The sequence below is a fragment of the Rousettus aegyptiacus genome, unplaced genomic scaffold (genome assembly GCF_014176215.1).
Source record: "Rousettus aegyptiacus isolate mRouAeg1 unplaced genomic scaffold, mRouAeg1.p scaffold_m13_p_5, whole genome shotgun sequence".
In the NCBI taxonomy this organism is placed as follows: domain Eukaryota; kingdom Metazoa; phylum Chordata; class Mammalia; order Chiroptera; family Pteropodidae; genus Rousettus; species Rousettus aegyptiacus.
The window spans coordinates 672,112-687,973 of record NW_023416308.1 but is presented as its reverse complement, the minus strand read 5'-3'; the positions used below and the strand labels follow the sequence as shown (position 1 = coordinate 687,973).

The following is a 15,862-nucleotide window of genomic DNA, read 5'->3' as shown; positions in this document are numbered from 1 at the left end:
GGAGAGGGGACAGAGCCGGCAGTGTGCCAGGCTGAGAATGGCTCCCGTGTGACACCCGGAGTCACCGTGGGATCCCATGGTCCGATTGGCGACGATGGCCCTGGCCCAGTGATGGCAGTGTGAAGATCAAAGGGTGGGTGGGCCCCAGGGGGCTCACCGCAGTCCCTCCTGTGGCCCACAGGGGGCCCCAGAGGCTGAGATGAGCCGTGGGAGAAACCCGTGCTGGCTTTATGCAGACCCTGCAGGCCCGCCCATGGCTGTGACCTCCCAGCTCCCTGCCTGGCCCAGGATCCCCAACCGGAAGAGCGCCAGCCAAGGGCACCAGCTAGTAGCCGCCTCCGCTCTCAATGAACGGGTTGTTTTGACAGCTGTCGTCTCCCGCACGCAGGAGTGACAGGGCGGGTGGAGGGCATGCCTGCTGTGGCGCTTCGGGTCCCAGACACAGGCGCTGCGTCGAGGGCCAGCCCCGGCCTGCGCTCCGGCCCGGCGGAGGCGAGGCGTCTGCCGACGGGCGCGGTGGGTCAGACGTGGGCCAGCCGTGCCGGAGGTGCGGGAGGTTCCGGATGTCGAGGTGAACCGTCTCAGTCTGCAAACATCAGCATTAAATTCTCTTTTTGTACAAATAGACGGCAGTCCAGCAAAATGCAGGGCAGGCCGGGTGCTGCTCGTAGGCACTGCCTGCGTCTGGCCTCTGCTGTGGACAGAAGGGGTCACGGGCAGTGGGACAGGGCTGTCACGGGGCTTCTCTGTGGAGGCCGTGCTCAGCAGTGGCCGCACTGCTCAGGCCGGGAGGGGTGGGGAGCGAACGGCTGGTGTCCGCATGGAGCCGCCCGCTCGGACCCCTTAATAACCTCGGCTGTGAAGAAGCGAGGGGCCGTGCCTGGCAGATCCTGTGAGAGCCCCTTAGCACACAGTCCTAGGGTCGCCATGACAACCGCCCGCGGCATCCGGGGGTCGTAGGGTGGAGTGGTCTGGCTGGTTGGCTGGACTGGTCCTGGTTTCCAGGAAGAGCCAGGAGGCAGAACTTGGGCTCCAGCTCTGGGCAACACCCGACAGAAGCGAACGCATCCGCCCGCGCCCGGCTTCGCAGAGGCAGCGGCTCCGTCTGCGGTTAGAGCCTGTGGTCGTCTGGAAAATAGCGAGCAAGAGCGTGAACACTTAAAAAGGAGGCCCAGTGGGGGGAGCCGGCGGCATAGATGACGTCTCGGCCTGAGAGGCAGGTGGTTTGCTCGCGGTCCCCAGCCTCTGGGGCCCAGTGGCCCGGTGCTCCTCTGAGCATCTGACGCCTGAGGGCCCGAGGCGGGGATGCCGGCCCTGGGGAGCGGCCGCAGGTCCTGATGCAGCTTCGCTCGCCGCTCACCCGCGCTGCGGCCCGGCTCCTCGCAGGCTGGAGAGCAGGTGGCAGACTGCCGCCCGCGTTCCAGCTCGGAGCTGGGAGGTGAGCTGGAAGGTGAGCCGCGAGCGCCGCCCGGGCCCACGCCCTCCTGCACCGCCGGTGGGCCGAGGCCGGAGCTGGGTTTGGGGCGGACTCGCCCCTGCTTGGGGTTTTCAGGGCTGTTTCTTGCTGGGCCAGCTGGCTCCACAGCGGGTTTTCAAGCAGGCGGCCTTTTATCTGAGCTTCCCAAGGGATTCAATGTCGTGTTCACTGGAACAATAATTCTCTTTTCTCAAAGTTCATCTGTTGGCATGAATTTCCATCAAATACGCAATTACAGTTAGGTTAACTGGAAAAAGACGGTTTAAGAGAAAAACCACAGGTACAAACAGAAAGGCTCCTGTGTCGGCAGAAGAGCCGCTGCGCCCGGCGTGCGGTGGTCGCCCAGCACGGGCACCAGGGCCTCGCCCTCGGGCAGGCGCGAGGGAGCCCCCAGGCTGCCGCCCCGGTCGGGAGGAAGCGGTGTGAGGCACAGCTCGGCAGAGCCTCCCCGTCCCGCGGCAGAGCCGCCTCCAGATGCGAGCCAGATGCGGAAACACTCAGGAAGCAGGCCGCTGTGGCCAGCGAGGACCCATCTATTTTAAGGCAGCAGACGTTATATTCTGCTAATAAGAAAAATGAAAACGTTGAGAAAGCAGGAAAAAAGTGCCTTAACGTGCAAACAGCTTTTACAGTGAAATTGAAAAAGAAAAAAGAAAAAACCAAATAAATAGTTCAGTAGAAAAATGAACTGCAATGCGAATGATTCACGAAGGCCCTCGCCCCCCACGCAGATGGCACTGAGTCTGCCGACTTGAGGACCTACCCTCCAGAGGGAGTGACCTCCGAGGCCCCCCCAACCCGGCCGTCCCTTAAGGCAAGTGTCGGGGCCCAGGACACTGGCAGGAAGCGGCCCCCTCCCCAAAGCACACAGAACAGTTGGGGACTGTAAGTCCGAGGGCAAAACTGAGGTTTCTGGGCTGTCGGAAATGTTGTTTACATACACAAGTCTGAATTTCTTACGAATCACGGAGAGCGAGTAGAAGCGAGGGTGCAGCCTGCAGTGACACGCCGTTTCTCCACCGTCACATGAGCCGAAACAGGAACGGCCTGCATGGCCGGTGCTCACAGCTGCGGGTGGACCCGTAGGTGCGTCCACCGGTGTGGAGCACAGGCTCGCAGCATGGATCGGAACCTGAACTGCAGATCCCCGACCCAGCGTTGGCGCCTGACTTCAAGTGCACTGTGAAGATAGAGCTGCAGGAGTGGTCACTAAGGAAGACGTGTTGCCGTAGCCAGACTGAGGCGCCCTCTGCCCTTCAGTAGGGCCTCGGGGAAACGGGAGTGGCCCCTGCGGCCAGGGGCCCTGGTGCGGGCCTGGGAACACTGCCTGAGGCCGGCCTGTCACTGGTGCAGGAGGGGGCAGCATCAGCGTGAGACCACTGTGTTAGCCGCGAAGAGACGGGGTGTCCTCCTCTGTCCAGCCAGCCAGAAACGCACAGCTCTGTACTCAGAGGGTGAGGCTCAGGGCAGGACGCACTGCCAAAGCTTGTCCCTGTCAGCATAATACAGGTCTGTGACGCGTGTTTGGAAACTAAGCTGGTATCCCGAGTTAACGCTTCGCCCGTCTGTGGGTTCAGTCTGGCAGCTCCCCCCTCGCGGGCTGGGCTCCAGCTCACGCGGCCGCTCTGCCCTGCGCTGCCAGGGGTCACTGTCCCCCGGACACGCGTGGCCCCTCCTCCTCGTCCACTGTCTGCTGGTCAGATTCCCTAGGTCCTGGCAGCCTAGGAGGAAAAGCAAAAATTAAAAAAATATTTTTTTTATTTTGAAAGAACTTTTTCTAGAAACTCCTTAAATGTAGATAAGTAAAACTAACAATTCCTTTTATTTGTTAGTCTGACAATGAATGTTTTTCACGCTCTTTATTTTCTGTGGTTACTTAGTTGTTTTCTGCTTCTTAGCCGTAAATCCTTGCAGAAGAGTCCAATAAATAGAATTAATTATACCGGAAGCAATAATACTGAAATACTGCCCAATATTATAGCATACAGTTTTTTAAAAATAAAGTGCCAGCTTTCTTTTTTAATGTTTCATTCTATAAATAGCTTAAGTGAAATTAAACCACATCATGTGGCTAGACTAGTGATTTTCTGGATTCTATTCATTTTTTAAATGCGGCTTGGCTGTTTTTTGTTTTTCTGCAAAACCATGACCTTGAAGTGCTTTGCTTGCCTACTAAACCTTTTTTTAAAATGGTTTTATTGTAGGTTGAGAAAAGTAAAAGCAAAAACATTACCTAAGAGTCAACCTCCCAGAGATAGTCATTTTTAATATTAGGTGAATGTCATTGACACAGTAGAGGAAACAGATAATTGTGATAAATAAAAAAGAAAAACAGAAGCTTAAATCTACAGGCTACAAATATAATCTTTATTCAAAGGTGTGGCTGTGCTGATAGAAATATTTGTGTTAAAGCAGAAATTAAGTTTTTTCATTTCACTTGAATTTAACAACCTGTAATCAACAATCAAAGTGAAGTAATTGCTGAACTGCAAATAAAAGTTTCTTCTATGCCAAGAATTCAGTTCTGCAGATGAGAAAAGTAAGGAGGTTGGAATTGTAGGATTTTTTAAGCCGCTTTTTTTTTTTGTCTCGAATGTCATGAAATGAGAGGAAACGGAGCGCTCACGGGACGCCTTCCCTTCACCTGCGCCCTCCGTGCCGGGCCCTGGGCGACTCGAAGGGCCGCGGCGGCAGTGGCACCCGTCCCGGCCTGCCGCGAGGCTCCGTGCTGCGGTTCGGGGGGTTCACATGTTCACAGCCCACCCGCCCAGTTTCTTCTGACTCGTCGCCTGGGAGTTCAGATTGCATGAACAGGTTTCTGCAGGAGTTCTGCTTCGTGGGTCCTCGCAGACCTGGGGGGTGCCGGCCTTCAATCCGGCGTAGAGGGGAAGCGCGTCCGGCAGAACAGCCTTGGGGAGCATTTTCTTTCTCTGCCAGAGTCCAGCGCGCTTCTAACCCAGCCACCCCGGCCGGCCCACGTCTGCCACTGACCAGTCGCGTGGGCTTGTTGCTTGGCTGGGTTTTAGCCATTGCTCCTGGGTGCTGTTCTCTGCGACCTCGCGTTTGAAAATGTCTGCCTTTCCCCATACATAACAGCTTGGCATAAGTAATACATTTAGTCACGCTCGCCCAGAGCCGAGGGGCATTCCTGAGGGTTTTCCAGGTGGAACGGTGCTGGGGAAGGGGGGCAGCTTCCTCTCCCACCGTCTTTTGCTTCATGCCAGTCATTTCCTCTTCTGTGTTGATCTCGGGTTCTCTGGGCGTCTAGCGTGATAGCGTCCACCTTCTGGTCACCACCTCCTGTGTCGGCGATGTGATTTTTTCAGCCACAGAGCCTCTGTTCGTTGCATTTTAAAATGTGCTGGTTTCGTTCTGGTGGTGTTTGGTCCTCAGCTTGTTCTCCCAGTGCCACAGCGGGGTCAGCAGCCGTCTGTGAGGCCAGACGCACTGGCCACGTCGCCTCTGCCGCAGGGCCCATGCTGGGGGCGTGTGGAAGCCGTCCAGGCCATCTTCAAGGAGAGGTTCCAACAATGGGCTCTGAGACGGGAATCTTGTAGAACGTCGACGTCATGAAGCAGAACTGTTTTGTTTAGCGTTCAACTGGTGGAGGCGGTGAGAACCGTTGTGAACTCTCCCCTGCTGGGCAGGGCAGGGGGCCGGCCCGTCACAGCCCTGGGCAGGACCCCACCTCTCCGCCGCCTTTGTTTCCTGCTTGTGCTCAATCGAACGCCAGTTTGCCCAGGTTCGTCTGTGGCTCAGAAGACTCGGAGCTCGCTGGGCAGTGTCCGTCTGGCCCCGGTTCTCTGCCGCCTATGGGTGGGGCGCCTGTCCAGCAGCTGCCTTGCCGGCTGTTCCCTTAGCTGCCCTGCCAGCATCCGTCCGTGCTTGCTCTGGCTCTGATGCTTGTCACCCCTTCAAACATAGCCTGCTCCGGAAAACCCGGCCTCTGCCCTCCTCTGAGGCTGCAGGCACGTCCCAGAGCAGGTGCCTTCCCCAGCCAGGGACAGCCCCACGCCAGCCCTCCAGGGAGGCGAGGCCCGCATCCCTGCCCCGCCTGCCAGGCCCCACCCGACGGTGAGGTGTTGGGCACATGCTTACGCCTCAGCTTTGGTCACCCATGTGACAAGCCCCCAAAACCCCAGTGCGGCATTAAAGGTTCAAACCTTTATGCACGGGGGTCACTGGCGAAGTCTATAAGCCGTGGCGAGGGGCGGGCTACGTTCCCAAGTGGCATGTGTCAGCCTGGAACGGGCGGTCAGGTGGCTCTCCAGCTCTACGAGTGTGCCGTCCTCGTGTCTGTCACTGAGACCTGGGCCGCTGTCCCTGCTCCGTGTGCTGGGGGCGAACCCAGCCCCCGTTAGCGTGGGGCTTTCTCGCTCTCACTGGGTCGTGTGGGGGTCGTAGGAGGTGAGTGAGGCCCGTCAGCAGAGCCGTCGGGCGCCATGCTTCGTGGTCTGGGGGTTTCTAACTAAGCGCGTGTGTTTAGACAGCGTGCGATGAGCCCAGCGGACGTGCACGTGCGGGCGGGGTGGGGCCGCTGTGCACCTGGCGTGTTCTGGAGTTTGGGGTCGACTGTGGGTCTGTCCTGGCGGTACGAGCGGGCGTGTCAGAGCCGGTAGGGCAGCGCCCCCCGAAAGCCCTCCACACCCAGCCGCCAGAGCCCCTGAGGGTCTTGACAGCACCTGGGTCCAGGAGGCCCGAGACTCCCAGAGCGTGGAGGACAGACAGGGAGGCGGTTGGGCGCATGCGGGAACCTAACGGGGGGGGTGGGTCTTCAGCCGGTCTCCCCACACTCTGCCCCCGGAGGGCTGCGGGGGCTCTCCGTGCCCCTCCCCTCAGGGTGCAGCGTCAGGGGAGCAGCGGTCTCGGTGCCACGTGGGCACATCGCTCGCTCCCACCTAAGGGTCTTGGGCGTGAAGAAAGCGCAGCTTCAGCTGGAGGCCGAAGTAGTTCTCGAGTCAGATAGACTGCGTCACCCGAGGGGCCCACAAAGCGACCGCCAGGTTCGGGGTCTGCACCTTCACACACCCTTAGCAAGCTCTACGTTCAGCGAAAGACGTTCGTGGGATTTCACATTAAATAGTGGAATCGCCGTGAAGGTCACTTGTTCTGACGCTGGTCTGCCAAGGCAAGCAGACGGGCCGCGGGGGTGCGGCTTGGGGTGTGGGCGCTCCCCAGCCCTGCCGGCCGCGAGCCCGCTTCTCCGCGGCACCCCCGGAGTCCCGCTGGAGTGCTAAGTGGGGGTAAAGGAGTGTGACTCGTGGTCTGCGAGGCTTTCTGCAGCGTCGCGTGCTCTTTGCGGAGAGTTCCAGAGCAGACGTTGACTGGCTGACCGGAACCCGGGTCGGCGACGAGGTCCCACAGGTCTGTCTGGGGCCCGTGTCCCGCCTCGCAGTAGAGTCCCCTCTGTGTCTGAGAAATCCGTGGGCGCAGGACAGAGAACGAGAGAGGCGTCCAGGTGACGGGATGGCAAGGGCAGCTTTTTACCAAACTTCCAGCTGTGAGACACACTTTGGGGAATATTTTTCGAAATCGTCAGCTGCCCTGTCCCCAGAGCTCGCTGAGTGGGTCTTTATCGGCCTGCAGTGCCCTTCCCCGGGGCTCCTCTGCTCGGGTCAGACCCGCCCCGGCCCGGCCCGGCCCGTACGTCCCCGCGTGGCCTCCCTCTAGCCGCCCTCAGCGTGTGAGCTGCTGTGCGCTCCGCTTTGCCTCCACCACTCCCCTGCTGGCCCCCGGCCCCTGGGCGGCGTGTGTAGTCCGTCCTGGCCGGAGAGGCAGGCAGACGGACGGACAGACCAGGTGACACGAATGAACTCCCTGCCCTGAGCCAGGATGTGATAAGTAGGAGAAGATGCTCCTCGTCTCTGATGATAGCTAGCATACTTTAAAGTATTGTTTTGAGGTAATTCAGAGATCCTATTTCAAGCGTTTATTTTTAACTTTTGTTTTTGAGTTTTTGATGATTACCTTCACACTTCTGAATACCAGTTTCTGGATTTATCAATTGCACATTTTCGCGACCTCTTCCTACCATGACAGATGACAGTCGAGCCCACTCGTGCCCCCATGAAGTCCCCTCTCACTCCCCCAGTTACCCGCGTTACATGTTAAGTTTCTGTTTTGGTTACTTTGTGATTTTAACTAACATACTCACACTTCTATTTTGTGATCAAAATTCAAGGGGGCACAGGACAGGACGAGCCGATTCACTGAGTGTGCTGAGCCTCCGTAGTTCGGCCGCGCTCAGCAGCCTGCGCGACCGGCAGAGCTGCTGCCACGCCCCGCGGGAGCCCGTGGAGTGTGCGGCTGAGCAAGCCTGGCCGCAGCCGTCCCACCGCCACCACTCAGTGGTGGGGCTGTGGTTTGCAGGCGGCGGCCCCTGCCGCCCTGGGAGAGGCTGCGTTTCCTGCGACCTCTCGGCGGGGCCTCCCCGTCCGTGTCAGCGCCCATGTCCTGGCGTGCTCGCTTACACCTGTGTTTTTGCGGGAGCACGTCTAGGAGCCCGCTGAGAAAGGGCACCCAGGAAGACGTTAAAAAACTCCTGGCTTCTCTGAAATGCCCTTCCGTTGGTGGGGAGTTTGGCGGGGCCTAGACGTGTGGTGGAATATTGTCCCTAAGGTTTGGAAGGTTCCGGGCCGCCACGTCAGCGGTAGCCTTTGCTGCCATTGAGAAGCCTCGGGCGTTTCAGTGGTCATTCTTCCGTGTGCGACTTGTGCTTTCGTTGAACGAGTCGGCGTGGCGGCCAGGCCATGGCGTCATGGGAACAGCAGTGAGCAGAGTTCCTTCCATCCTGCGGATGCCGGCTCAGTGCAGGCAGGAGCCACATACACGTAGGGGTTAAAGCCGTGAACTCAGAAGGCGGTGCGTGTCGCCGGAGACTGGCGGTCCAGTGCGGGTGGCCGCTGGCCGGGGAGGGGGGCGCGCCGTCGCAGAGGCAGCCGGGGGCAGGCGGAGCGCGCCATCCAGCCGCAGGGACCCCGCAGGGTTTGGTGAGGTGACCATGCGCCTAGCGTGCCGGCACTCGAGGGCACGAGGACCTGGTGCCAGCGCCGCCCCCTTTGGGTGCCCGTGGCAGCTGGCGCCTCCTGCGGTGTCTTCTACCCGCCCTGAACCCCTTAGGCTGGACCTCCTTGTACCACCGCACCCCAGGGAGGCCCTGCTCGGCCTTCCTGTGCACCTGCCACCTCGGGGCCGCTGGCACAGGTGACCACCTGAAAGATTGAGGCGGTAACAGCAGAGAGGCCGCCCGCGGCTCGGGGTGCGCAGCAGGCACTCGACGGGCACGTGACGAGTCGGGCCGGCTGACGGCGCGGCCCAGCGGGGCGGCGATTTTCAAAGTCCCGTTCACCTTGTACAGTGTATTAAGAATCTGCCAGGAGGGACTCGGCGCCGGCAGGAAACCAGACCAGCTTTGCAGGCCTCGTCCGTGCCCCGTGCGTCCCCTCCCTCGCCCTCCCCTGCGTGGCTCCCCAGGTCCCCCAGCCTGCGCCGCGTGACGGGAGGGTGAGGTTCGGGTTCGTTTTGCACCTGGACACAAAGCCTTTCTTTTCTGTGAATTCAGCTGTGCGTAAATTGTTCGCGTATCTCAGCGCACACCCCAGAGCCTGGCAGGGGGCGAGCCCCTGAGTGGAGCTAACCGGCCGTCTTGCCAGCGCTGCCATTCTCAGCATTTCTCTTTGATTCAACGTGATGGGCCATTCGGGAAAGTCACGTGGGCTGATGGGCTGCGTGTCAGAACTTTCAAAGGAATGATCCTGAATTTGAGAACAATCTGTTACGTAAAGACTGGATTAAGTTGCAGTTGCATAATGTGTACTGTGAGTTAAAATTTAATTGTACACTGGAACTCATGTCTCGTTGGTCGTGGCTACAATTTACAGTGTGTTTTGACTTTTCGTAGGCAAGAGCCCGACCACCCAGGAAGGACACAGTGTCCTTCGTTGAGCTGCCCACACTGCGGAGTGGGCAGTAGTAGCTTGTCTTGCCGCCCACTCTCCCGGAGACTTGGGGCCGTGCAGGGGGTGTCCCCTGCGGGAGGCCGGGCTTGTGCTCTGGCCTCGCCCATGCCATGCCCTTTTCCCTTCAGTGGCGCTCTGCCCAGGGGGCGAAGAAGGACCTGAGTGCCCGGTGACCTGCGGGGCGGGCGAGCGTGTCATTGTCAGGGGTGATGTTGTGTCTTTCAGCAGCATGTGATGTATTCGGACGCCTCCTCGGTCTGTCTATTCATCTGACAGCTGCTGTGTGCTAAGTGCTGGGATTACGGAGCCCCCCCCCCCCCCCCCAGCATCAGGCCCTGCTCTCCGCCCACGTCGGGCGGTCCCATCACGCGCCCCCCGCTGCCTCAGACGCGTCACGTCACTGTTTCTATGCTGAAGGTCACGTGGGAGGATATTGGGGCCACATCTCTTGGTGTGGAAATGTGGGGTGCTAACGTGTGGCCGCGGTAGGTGTGCACCGTCAGGTAGGGGCGGCGACTCGGGGTCCGTGCGCGTGTAACTGGTCAACACCGAGTCGCTGACGGCAGCGGGGCGCCCACAGCACGCGCGGGCACGCGGCCTTGCGCCCTGAGGCCAGCGGCCGCCGGCGGTGTTCCCGTGGGCAGTGCCGTGGACGTCAGGCTCTCACTGTTGGCGAACGTTTTTGTTTTAAAGTGTGGTCAAAAATCAAAATAAAATTTCTAAATTACAAAAGTCCTCTCCCCGTCCCTTAACGACGAGCAGATTGTCTACATAGTTAGAACCAGTGACCTAACTGCCACAGGACTAGAAATTAAAATCCTCAATGAGCTCATCGGGCGTTCTGGGGTTTACTGCATAGACTTGCAGGGCCTGTCGCTGTTGGAACAGTGGGCTGCTGTCCTGCAGAAATTTGCGCATGTGCCCAGAGTGTCTGGGAAGCTACCGTGCCGTGCGCACGGGACGCGACAGCAGAGCCCCAGACGCCCCCGTGACGCGCGGGAAGTTACGGCACGGTGCGGGGGGCGGGGGGCAGTGGCTAGAGAGCAGCGCCCCGCGTCGCGGATGCGCCAGCCCACCGTGACGCCCCCCCGGGGAAGGCGAGGGGCGCGAGGACCGCGGGCCCGTGTCGGCGGGGCGACCAGCGAGGGGGCCGCCCCCGCGCGCCGTGCGGGTCACGCTGGCCGCTCGGGGGGGCACTCATTGCCGCGCCCCCGCCCCTGGGGAGAACCGGGCTTGTCTCAGGAGGCCCCGCCGGGCGGCCGCGAATGGCCCCGTGCGGTCGCGAGCCCCCGTCCCTGGCCGTGCGTCCGGGTGCCGCCTGGTTCTCCCGATGCGTGTCACGGGGCAGCCCTTCTCGTATCAGAAAAACACAGAAGACGAGGTGGTCGCAAGTGGCCGGAAGTGGCCTTGCATTTGGAAGGGGCCTGGACCCTCGCCGCGCGGCCTGCCCTCTGCCCCCTCACGCCGCACGCCGTGTCTTCCCGCAGCGACGGTGGCCGCCATGTACTACAGCTACTACATGCTGCCGGACGGCACCTACTGCCTGGCGCCGCCCCCGCCGGGCGTCGACGTGGCCACCTACTACAGCACCCTGCCGGCTGGGGTGGCCGTGTCCAGCACCAGCGGAGTGGCAGCCACCGCCCCGCCGCCCCCCGGGACCACGCCGCCGCCACCCCCCACCACGGCGGAGACGAGTAGTGGGGTCACCACCACCACCACCATCACCACAAGGTGCGCCCCCCGCCCGCAGGCCGCTGGCTCACAGGGGGTCCGTTCCCCGAGCAGGTCCCGAGGGTGCAGAGTGGCCGGGGTGCTGGAGGCCGCGGGCAAATGGGCCTCGGCGCAGCCTGAGCACTCAGAGGATCGCCCCCGAGGGCCCCCACACCGCCAGCCCAGCCCCGGCCTCGCCCGCATGGCGCCTCCAGTGGGGCCTCCAGTGGGCAGTTTAGGCCAGATCCAGTGGGAGGGAGGGAGGGAGGCCGCAGGTTCCCTGCCGCTGACGGAAGTGACCCTCGAAGCCCTCGGCGGGGGGGAGGGGGGAACGAGGTGGCAGGGCCGTGACCATCACGGGGCGTGTGTCGTGGCCCCGCACTGCGGGCCGAGGAGCACCCCTGTCTCTGGCACAGAGTGGGAGGCTCTGGGGAGCACGGGCTGGCGAGGGCCCTCAGGACACCTGACGAAACACTCAGGTGTCCCACGGAAGTGACCGCTTCCTGGTCCCGCTGGGACAGGCGGGCGCGCAGGCCAGGGCGCCGCGTCCAGCCAGCCGCTGTCTCCTCTAACAAAGCTCTCGGTCGCGTCTGAGGCCAGCTCACGCCGCAGGGAAGCGGCAGGGAGCAGGGCCCGTCTGCGTGGCTTCGGCGTCCTTCCCGGGGCAGCCCCGCTGTCCTGTGGGCAGTGACGTTCTGTCCGCTTTCACCGGGCCGACGTTGGTGCGTGGCCTGTGGGACGAGCCGCCCTCGGATGAGCAGCCCCGGCGTGGTCTACCACGGCGCTGTGAGCCAAGCGCGGGTGGGTGGTATTGCGGAGGCGGGCTGACCGTGAGCGCGGGGCTCTTGTCTGCAGTGCACTTGCTCCCGTGGCCGCCATCATCCCCCCGCCCCCCGACATCCAGCCTGTGATCGACAAGCTGGCCGAGTACGTGGCGAGGAACGGCCTCAAGTTTGAGACCAGCGTTCGTGCCAAGAACGATCAGAGGTGAGGCGAAGAAATTTACGTGGCCTACGTCGGTGGTGCTGGGGTCACGCGCAGCATCTTTTTTAATCTAGACACATAATTTTTTTTTAACGTTTTTAATCCTTACGTGTTTAGATAAACGTGTCTTGTGATTACTTGGTTAAATTACTCAGAGTTGGGGTGGGGTTTTTTTATTGCATTCCCTGTTTTTTAGTTGTCTAGTTTCAGTTTGTTTTTAAGTAACAGCGTTGCTCTTCAACAACCTGCTGTGGAAATTTATACGCATCTTTTTGTTGTTATTTTTTAATCACATGACATTCTGTGCCTCGGGAAGTAAAGCCAGAACCCGCGGTGGGGTCCGCTGGGCTCTGCGTTCCCTCTGTGCAGTGTGGCGTGGTTCCCCTCCTGAGCCTTGGGCTCCCTCTCTGCGAGGGTGGGACGCCACCCTCCTGCGAGGAGGAGCCGGCGCGGCGTCCAGAGCAGCGTCCGCTCGGCAAGGGCCGCCTCTGCCGCCTGCACACTGTCCCCCTGTCTGTCCCCAGGTTTGAGTTCCTGCAGCCGTGGCACCAGTACAACGCCTACTACGAGTTCAAGAAGCAGTTCTTCCTGCAGAAGGAGGGCGGCGACAGCGCACAGGTACCCGCCCGCCCCCGGCCAGGGGGAGGCTGGGGCCTTTGGCTGGCTGTGCTGGCTGCTTTCGCTGGCAGCCGCGTACCACGCTGCTGTGTTAACACTCGTCCGAGCAGTGTGCGCGGGCGTGCGCTCACGGCGCTCGCCGCGGCCGCACGGCTGCTGTCCGCGGTGGGCAGCTCTGTCCCCGGCACGGCCTGCCGGCGGCTCCCCCCGCTCTCCTTGCAGCGTCCCACCCACACGTGGGCCGCGTGCCTGTGGGGCGCGTCTCTTCCTGCCCTGGCCCCCCTCCGCCTCCCCTCGCCTGTCCACAGTCACGCGGACACCCTGACGCTTTGAAAACTTGATTCGGTGGTGAAGGCAGGGTAGCGGGAGGCCTGGCCTGTCGGTGGGTTTCTCCACATTTCCGTCTCTGTTCAAATGGAAGAAAACCGAGCCATCCTCAGGTGAGGTGTGTAACTAGGTCCAAGGTCTGCGCATTCATTGGCCCCCGAAGGACGGCCAGTGGGCACCGGTTCCCAGCAGTGCAGGGCTGTAGGGCGCTCGGCGTTCTTCCAGGGGGGAGCCACTCTGCCCGCCCCCGTCCGCTCTGCCGTGTCAGAGACCAGTGAGGCCGACGGAAAGGCCGGCCGCGCGTGTGACCGAGGCGGCAGGGCTGCCGGGCCGAGGGTGTCTCTTTCCGACAGAGCCGCATGTTTCCTTGCGGGACAGTCCATGGTCACGTTCCGTCCCTGCAGGCTGTGTCCACACCGGAAGACGCTCCTGCAGAGTCCGCTCCCGAGAAGCCGAGTGACGCTGGGGAGGACGGTGTGGCGGAAGACGCGGCCGATGCGGGAGGAAGAGGCGGCTCGGGGGGGAAGAAGGAGGCGCCGTCCAGCAAAGCCGTCCTGGACGGGAAGCTGGTGAAAGGTGCGTGGCCGGTCGGCCTTGGCGACGGCCTGCGGCGGGGGCGGGGCGCCGAGCGGGGGCGCCAGGCCGGGTGGCAGTGAGCTCCTCGGAGCTGCGCCTTGGTCGACCAGCGTCTTCTGGCGGTTTAGGGGAAATGCATCGAACGCTTCGAGTAGCGCCTCGCACCCCTCAGACTGCCAGGCCCGTGCGGGGGGAGGCAGTGTTCTCCGTTCAGGCGAGTCCGTGAGCTCCTCCACCAGGCAGGACCCGCTCGCTCCATTTTGTTACCTGCTACGTTTGCAGAAGGAGTTTTAGCTCAACCAGGACGGACGGACGGACAGAGGTGGCGGCAGCCGACACAGAAACGAGAGCTGAGGCAGGCACATTAGAGGCCCGCGTGGTGGGACCCACGGGCAGCAGGCGGCGCCCCCGGCGGGAACGAGGAGCCGCCGATGAAGCGGGTGTCGCGTTGAGTGGGAGTCCCAGAGACAGGGCTGCGACCCGGGGCCGAGGCCCCAGGTCTCCGGGCAAGGCTCGTCCAGAGGTGACACACAGGCCAGGTGGCCGCATGACGAGGTGGGGCGCAGCCTGCAGAGGTCTCGCAGGTGTCGGGGGCAGCGGTCGGGCCCAGCACGAGGCGTGCGTCTGGCAGACGAAGGACGGGCGCTGTTGACTGGGAAAAGGCGACTTGGGGTTTTTGTGAGCGCCTCGTCATGGGCTCGCAGCGTGTGCAGACGCCGCTATGCCGAGCGCAGAGGACGGCCTCCTGCACACACTGGCCCGGCGGCGCCTCCCCGTGCGTGGGGTCGAGAGGCGGGGGCTCCGCCCCCTGAAACCCGTCGCCGTCTCCCTTCTCCCAACAGCGTCGTTCGCTCCCATAAGCTTCGCCATCAAGGCCAAAGAGAACGACCTGCTGCCCCTGGAGAAGAACCGCGTCAGGCTGGACGACGACAGCGACGACGACGAGGAGGCCCGGGAGGGCCGGGAGGGCCCCAGCGGGACGCCCAGCGCCGCCCCGGCCGAGGCCCCGCCCTGCGTGCTGGTGGAGGAGAAGCGGCCGCAGCTGACCCCGGAGGAGCTGGAGGCCAAGCAAGGTCTGTCCGGCACTCGGCCCCTGCAGGGGATGCACAGATGCGGCCACCCCTCGGCCAGCGACACTGCGACTGCCGGCTGGCCTCGCGTGTCCGCTGGGTGGGAGCTGCGCGCCTCTCCCTGCCGGTCCCAGTGCTCGAGCGATGGACGCCAGTGCCTGAGGGCGGGCCCTCCGTGTGTGGGCGGTGGCCCTGTGCAAGGCTGCTCCCTGCAAGCCCAGATGGCCAGCTGGGTTCATCCTCATGGGTCACGGCGCGGCCACCGGCCCTCTGCCCACGGCCAGCAGCGCGTGTGGCCCGTCCCGCAGTCGCCCCCACTCTGCTCTAAAATGGCACACGGCCCGCTCCGAGGAGCTCACCACCGAGCACGTTCCTCGTCTTTATTCTGGCTGGCTTTCGTAACTGGCCTTTCCTGTGTAGACACCAGCAGGGCAAGCGGCGTTTACAAAGGCCGATCTTTGACCACAGGATGCCTTCCTGTCGAGACCTTGCCTCGCGCTGGGGTGCCCCCTCCACCCCTGAAGCGAGCTCTGCTCACTGTGCGTCTGAGCCTGCACTGGCTGGGCGCGCCCCGCGGCGGGCGGGCCAGGCCGATGCAGTGGGGCACTCCCAGGGGGCCCGCCCGGGAGCGACGCCTGGTGCCCGTTTCTGAGCGCCGTTCCCAGGCTCCCGGCGCCCCAGCTGCCCCTGGGGTGCCAGGAAGCCCAGCCACCTTCCGACTTTGATTTTGAAAGTGAAGCATAAAAGTACTAATGACGAGCGTTACGAGCAACTCTCAAAATTCATTTTGCCCATTTTGTTTGTTCTGAAATTTGTATCTTGTTCGTCTTTTAAAATCACGTCATCGTTTTTCGTGATCCTTTTACTGCCTGTGGAAATTAAGATAGCAGTACGTTCACAAAACGCTGCTTGCTGTGAACGTCACTTTTGCTTTGTTTATTCCTTAAGCAAAGCAAAAGCTGGAGGACCGACTGGCCGCCGCCGCCAGGGAGAAGCTGGCCCAGGCGTCGAAGGAGTCCAAGGAGAAGCAGCTTCAAGCAGAGCGCAAAAGGAAAGCGGCTTTGTTCCTGCAGACCTTGAGAAACCCTCTGCCGGAGGCGGACGCCGGGAAGGTCGAGGAGGCACCTTTCAGCGCAGAGGTG

The 15,862-nt window shown here is 61.9% G+C and overlaps 1 protein-coding gene across 3 annotated transcripts in view; it reads left to right on the top strand.

Annotated features, from left to right (window-relative positions):
* The window catches only part of LOC107511542 (splicing factor SWAP), a 51,224-nt gene that overhangs the window by 14,314 nt on the left and 21,048 nt on the right, over positions 1-15,862 (top strand). For all 3 annotated transcript variants that reach the window (XM_036220655.1, XM_016145991.2, XM_036220656.1), the window contains exons 8-13: positions 10,923-11,166; positions 12,001-12,132; positions 12,654-12,747; positions 13,479-13,650; positions 14,493-14,723; positions 15,669-15,859. In XM_036220655.1, the coding sequence (XP_036076548.1) occupies positions 10,923-11,166; positions 12,001-12,132; positions 12,654-12,747; positions 13,479-13,650; positions 14,493-14,723; positions 15,669-15,859 (1,064 nt within the window). The remainder of the gene's footprint in view (positions 1-10,922; positions 11,167-12,000; positions 12,133-12,653; positions 12,748-13,478; positions 13,651-14,492; positions 14,724-15,668; positions 15,860-15,862) is intronic.